At 50.6% G+C, this 6,506-nt stretch overlaps 1 protein-coding gene across 1 annotated transcript; it reads left to right on the top strand.

The window, feature by feature from the left end:
- Positions 1–2,085: 2,085 nt before the first annotated feature.
- Chst14 (carbohydrate sulfotransferase 14) lies at positions 2,086–4,351 on the top strand. Its single transcript, XM_051183693.1, has one exon. The coding sequence runs from the start codon at positions 2,233–2,235 to the stop codon at positions 3,361–3,363; it is 1,131 nt and encodes a 376-aa protein (XP_051039650.1). The 5' UTR covers positions 2,086–2,232; the 3' UTR covers positions 3,364–4,351.
- Positions 4,352–6,506: the final 2,155 nt, after the last annotated feature.

Raw genomic sequence — 6,506 nt, 5'->3', positions numbered from 1 at the left:
TTCCCAGATCTGTATTTCAGTGTTTACAAGGGAGGGGGTACCTTTCCTAACCTCCCTTTTGACAGAGATTAGAAGTACTTCTTTAAGAAAAATAAATAAATTTGAGAAATTGTATTGATTTAGAAAAGAATCATGTCCTATGTCTTGTGATTTGGAGGTTATTGGTTTGGGGGAAGTTAATTTTGCTTGGGGTCCTGGCAGCACAACTGCTCACCAAGGCTAACGGGAGTGCAGAGCTAGAAGAAAGGAGGCAGCGCACGTTTGCAGTTAACATCAAGGTAGCCACAGCTTCTTGGTTTGTGACATTCTTGGGTTGCCAGCCCTGACCTGGTCACTGACCTGAGAGGAAATTAATCTGGATGCTTAAAGATAACCATATCCTAACCTCGGGACTGGCTAGAAACTTCTGGATTCAGTGACTGGCAACTGGCATTCTCTTTGTGGTGTGGGAGCAGGACCACATCTTGGGGCCTAGGGGTTTATGGCTGGTGGAGTGGCTGTGTGCCCTAGCCCCACCTGCTAGCCCAGTCCAAATCCATGTTGGTAGAAGTGATCTGAGTGTAAGCTTCCATCCCCAGTGCTCTCTACAGAGCTGTTCATGATAAGGGCAGCCATCAGTGTGCTGCCACAAGAGTTTTAAGAGGTGTCATTTTTGCAGACATGTGGTACCAAGTAATCTCACCACCAGAAATCTATATGTATATTGACTAGAAGCCAATAGCAATATGGTAAAGGGTCAGAAGTGGCCTGAGAAGGCACCTCAGCACACAGCTGTGATGGAGTGAGCCGGCGCCGGGAAGCCAGAAGGGCCACCTAACCTCCTAGTTCTGTTCTGACCTTTACCCTGTGTTTTCTGTGTGTCTGAGTTTGGAGGCCTCTACGTTAACACACACACACACACACACACACACACACACACACTACATTTTATCCTTCAGAATCCTCATCTGCCTGGTACATGGGCTTCATCTTGTCCCCATTATTGCCTGGTCCTTCCATCACCCTCTGAGTATAACCTATCCTGAGTCCAACACTTCCCCCCATCTAGTGGTATGCTCTGTCATAGATAGAAATCTATGAGAGTAAGATCAACAGAGATGGGCGTGGTGGAGCATGCCTGTAATATCAGCACTCAGGAGTCTGAGGCTTGAAGATCCAGAGATCAGCCTTGGCTCCTCAGTGAAACACTTAAAAATCTTAAGAACAAAACCAAAAAACTATGTCACAGCTACCCTCAAAATCGTCAGGTGGCTGTGACGACGTTTAACTCTTTGACCCATAGTCCTGTTGTCTATTTCATAACCTTGCTGGGGCCCCACATGTAGAGTCAACCTTGAGTGTTCAGCTGTGCTCTCTGTTCAGACAGGAACTAGTTGAATACTGCTTTTCAAAGCACCCTTGGAGCTGACTATATATAGCCCACATGGTCACTCTGGTGCCACTGGGCACATCTTGGCTCCAAACCAGGAGACTCTGCTTGCAGGTTATCTTGAAGTGTATATTGACCGACCACACGTGGTTCCGAGGTACTTGTCCTTAGCCCCTGCCCAGAATGCCCCAGGTAGCCTATTGCTTCAAACTTGGGAGAGATTTCATTTACAAAGATCAGCATTGCTCAGTGGATAAGCATTGTGGTTCCCAGGAATTACTAAACCAAAATGTCACCATGGAGACATTAGCCAGGGCTTGACAGAGAGGTCCTGTCCTGGACTGAGGAAGGTAAGGGCGGATAAAGACCTTGCTTCCAGTCAAGATAGATGACCGTTGGAGGGACGGCTCTGCCAGAGCAGGATGGTGGGTGCAAATTCAGCCCCAGAAGGCTTGTGTTGTAAGACGCGGGACCTCAGCCTAGCTTTTCTCGGCTTTCCCGGTCTACTTGAGCTTTTGTCCCCAGGTCCGGGGGAATGGGGGTGGGAGGGATAGTCTGGAATAGCCCTGACTCAAGCGTCCTAGGCTCCCCGGCAAGGCAAGGGTCTACCTTCCTCCTCCCCAGACAGCTCCTGGGACTCGGGCACCCGCCCCCCTCCCCGCCCAACGGGGGCCCGCCCCCGAGCATGTATCGCGGCGGGGCGGGGGGCGGGGTGGAGAGCGGCCGGGCGGGACATCCGGCCCTGGTCCCTCCTTGCACTCGGGAACTGGCCACCCACTAACCCTCCCCTCCGGAGATCCCCAGTCCCAGCTGCAGTCTCTTCCTCAGCATCCCTGAGATCGTCGAGGTCTGCCTGGATCACCATGTTCCCTCGCCCTCTGACTCCATTGGCGGCCCCGAAAGGCGCCGAGCCCCTGGGCCGCACGCTGAGGCGGGCTCCATTGAGTAGGGCCCGGGCTGGACTCGGAGGGCCACCCCTGCTGCTGCCGTCCATGCTGATGTTTGCAGTGATCGTGGCCTCCAGCGGGCTACTGCTCATGATCGAGCGGGGTATCCTATCGGAGATAAAACCCCTTCCCCTGCACCCTCCCAGCCACAAAGGCGCGGCCTGGCGTGGGACAGCTCCCAAGCCTGGAGGCCTATCCTTGGATGCTGGGGACTCCGACTTGCAAGTGCGAGAGGACGTCCGAAACCGGACCTTGAGGGCAGTGTGCGGACAACCGGGCATGCCCCGGGACCCCTGGGACTTGCCGGTGGGACAGCGGCGCATCCTGCTGCGCCACATCCTCGTAAGTGACCGCTACCGCTTCCTCTATTGCTATGTCCCCAAAGTGGCCTGCTCTAACTGGAAGCGCGTGCTGAAGGTGCTGGCGGGCGTCCTGGATAACGTGGATGTCCGACTCAAGATGGACCACCGCAGTGACCTGGTGTTTCTGGCAGACCTGCGGCCTGAGGAGATTCGCTACCGTCTACAGCATTACTTTAAGTTCCTGTTTGTGCGAGACCCCCTGGAACGCCTCCTGTCTGCTTACCGCAACAAGTTTGGGGAAATCCGAGAGTACCAGCAGCGCTATGGGGCTGAAATTGTCAGGCGCTACAGGGCTGGAGCTGGCCCCAGTCCTGCAGGGGACGATGTCACCTTCCCAGAGTTCCTAAGATACCTGGTGGATGAGGATCCTGAGCACATGAATGAGCACTGGATGCCTGTGTACCACCTGTGCCAACCATGTGCTGTGCACTACGACTTTGTGGGTTCCTATGAGAGACTGGAGGCTGATGCCAACCAGGTGCTGGAGTGGGTGCGGGCCCCACCCCATGTCCGGTTCCCAGCTCGCCAGGCCTGGTATCGGCCGGCCAGCCCAGAAAGTCTGCATTACCACCTGTGCAATGCTCCACGAGCCCTGCTTCAAGATGTGCTGCCTAAATATATCCTGGATTTCTCCCTCTTTGCTTATCCACTGCCCAATGTCACCAGGGAAGCCTGTCACCAGTGACAGTGGGCCGTCAGCTTTCGGAGTTTGGTTTAATGACACCAGCTTTGAGGTGCCTTTCAGAGAAACCCCTGGCTCTGGGGCTTGCTAGTTTCCCTAGATATCACTGTATCTCAGTGGTTGGGACTGTCCTCAGGCTGTCCTTGTCCACAGTGAGTGCCCTCAGTGACTGAGGATAGATCTAGGCAGAAGGCCTGGTGCTATCACTCACTGGTGGACTCTTGTTAGGAGCTGGTGGCATCCTTATCAGGCAGAGCCAGACACCAATATGTTACTAAAGCCATATGTTTGGTCTAAAGACTGACTCCAGGCTACTGGCTGCTCGGCCTGTGGGGTCCACCTGCTCCATTGTAACTTAACCTGTGGCCAAATCCGGAAAGCCACACCAGCCAAGCACATGACTGCGCCTAGGACCAATGGCTTTGACCCCCATTTGTCCACTCCAAGAGCCTCATGATTGGAGTGAGCCTGTGGTGCCTTAGAAATAAACGTTGGGCCTTTCTGCTCCAGACTTTAAATTTCCTACACATTTCCATTTTTCCAAGGAAGGAAAAACTGAAGTAGGACTCTTACCTCACAGCTCTAAGACCCAGCCCCTCAAGCAGCCAAAGATCCCTGTGCCTGGGCTCTCGGAGCATCTTCAATAAACCTCCCTTCCCTACAAAGCCTTTGAGATTGTATCTGTGGTTGGTGTATCAGTATAGCTGTCAATTGTCCAGCACATTTATTTAAAATGTATATAAATAAACACACGCACACATATATGTTTTTGTTTTAGTTTCAGTTTTTCAAGACACGGTTTCTGTGTAGCCCTGGCTATCCTGGAACTCGCTTTGTAGACCAGGGTGGCCTCAAACCCAGATTTCTACCTGCCTCTGCCTCCTGAGTGCTGGGATTAAAAGCATATGTCACCATGTCCAGTTGAATATGTGTATTTTGTTAGAACCCTTGTAAGGGCTGACTTTTAATAAAGCTGTTTTGTATACAAAAATGAATGTTCTGTGATTGCTGTCAGTTTCCGTGGTTGCTGGGGACCTCTAGATGCTTGCTTCCCCAGATCAAAAGAGTAAGCTTGTGGGTAGAAAAAGTAAGACTTAAACTGAACCTGTTGAAGCAGGACAGTGGCCCTGTCACACCGTGGAGCCTTTGGGTACTTAATTGGCTCACAGACTGTTTCTGAAATGCCATTTAAAAGGCAAGTCCTGTCAAAAATGAGGTCAGGGAAGAGGGAATGTACACACCATTTAATCCAAGAACCCTGAAGCCAGAGAGATGGTCTGATATATATATATATATGTGTGTGTGTGAGTGTGTGTGTGTGTTGTGTGTGTGTGTATAATTCCAGACCAGCCTGAGCTATACTGTGTGACATCAGCTACAAAGCACAGGTACCTGGAATGAGGGCTGGACTGGTGGCTCAGTGGTTAAGTCTAGAAGGATATGAGTTCAATTTCCAGCACCCACCTCTGGTAGCTCACAGCTGCCAGTAACTCTAGCTCCAGGGCATCCAATGGCCCTGACCTCTGTGAGTATACACACACACACACACACACACACACACACAGGAAACCAAAAAGATGAGAATGGAAGGAGGCATGGAGTCTGTATTATCTTTGTTAGGCAGGGACATGCCAATATTTTTTTTGGGGGGGTGGGTTTTTTTTTTTTTCAATTTTGGTTTTTTTTTTTGTTTTGTTTTGTTTTGTTTTGTTTTTATTTTGGTTTGGTTTTGGCTTTTAGGTTTTTCATTTTTGTTTTTTGTTTGTTTTGAGACAGAGTTCTGTCTCTGTCTACCCTCGGCTACCCTAGAACTTGATATGTAGACCAGGCTAGCCTCGAACTCAGAGATCTACCTGTCTCATGTCTCCGGCTGCTGGAATTAAAGGTATGAGCTACCTCCTCTTTTTTTTCCCTTTGAGACAGAGTTTCTCTGTAGCTTTAGAGCCTGTCCTGGAACTTGATCTGTAGACCAGTCTGGCTTCGAACTCACAGAGATCTATTTGCCTGTCTGCCTCTCAAGTGCTGGGATTAATACCACCACTGCCCAGCTAATTTTTTTTAAGGAAGGTGCTCCATTATATGCTTTTTTTAACTGGGGGGGGGCTCTTACTATACATAGGTTGGACTTACACATGCAATCCTAATTCCTCAGCCCCTGGAGTAGCCAGAATTATAGGTGCCTACCATCATGCCAGGCCAGCTAGGAATACCTCTTAAAAGAGGAGCTCCCACTCCTACCCCATACTTTCAAACAAAAAGAAGCTGTGGGCAAGGGGAGAACTGAGAAGGACAAGAAGGACCTGTCAACAAGTCCTCCACTCCCTTCCCACTGCCTGCTCTCTTTCTTACCTGGGGCTTACATTAACTCGGAAGCTGTGTTACCCAGTCGGTTCCCTGTCTGGTGTACTAGTAGTACATGGCAACCTAGGAAGCCCCGAGAATGGGAGGCCCAGCTGCCGGCTCTGCTTCGTTCCGTTTAACACGGTTCTCTAAGGTGTCGTCCTGTTTTACAAGTGTGGCAATTGGCATAGAGAGGGTGAGTAGCCCGCCCAAAGAGTCCACCCACCCCAGGTGTACATGCCTCCCAGTTAGGAAGAAAGAAGGAAAGGGCAGACACACCGACAGACGGGACCACACTGGAGATCTAGAGTTTGTGAAAAGTGGGAATGGAGAGAAGAAAGGATAGAATGCCGGGAATGCATGAGGGTCTGATGACCGACTTGTGGACAGGGGCTCATTTCTTCACTCTTTTATTGGAAAGAATTAATTGGTTGGCCAGTAAAGCCGCTCTGAAGGGGGAGGGGGAGAGGGAGGGACTAACGAGGTCCTTGGTAGGATTAGCATATTGGTTCTTATCCACCTGGCAGAAAAGGGATGCTGGGCCACAGAGCATAGTGATGACCAGAAGTGGGCAGCTGTAATGGAGGAGGAGGAGTGAAGGTAGTAAAAGCAGAGAGAGCAACAAGACAAACAGCGGCTGCTGGACTTTTTTTTTTTTTTTTGCTTAGAGTCAGCCAAGGAATCTGTCACTGAATTTCCTTTCCAGGAAATGGACTTCTTTAAAAAGTCCACAAGGAAATGATGGAGAGTTGTGGGGCCCGATGGTTCTAGTGGGAACTGGCTTACCCTGGGTGTCCAGGCCGGAG

The sequence above is a fragment of the Phodopus roborovskii genome, unplaced genomic scaffold (assembly GCF_943737965.1).
Source record: "Phodopus roborovskii unplaced genomic scaffold, PHOROB, whole genome shotgun sequence".
In the NCBI taxonomy this organism is placed as follows: domain Eukaryota; kingdom Metazoa; phylum Chordata; class Mammalia; order Rodentia; family Cricetidae; genus Phodopus; species Phodopus roborovskii.
Note: the sequence above shows the minus strand (reverse complement) of the source record. Positions and strands in the feature narration are given on the sequence as shown.

Coding starts and splice junctions, on each gene's coding strand:
- Chst14 (XM_051183693.1), top strand. CDS start 2,233: ATGTTCCCTCGCCCTCTGACTCCATTGGCGGCCCCGAAAGGCGCCGAG.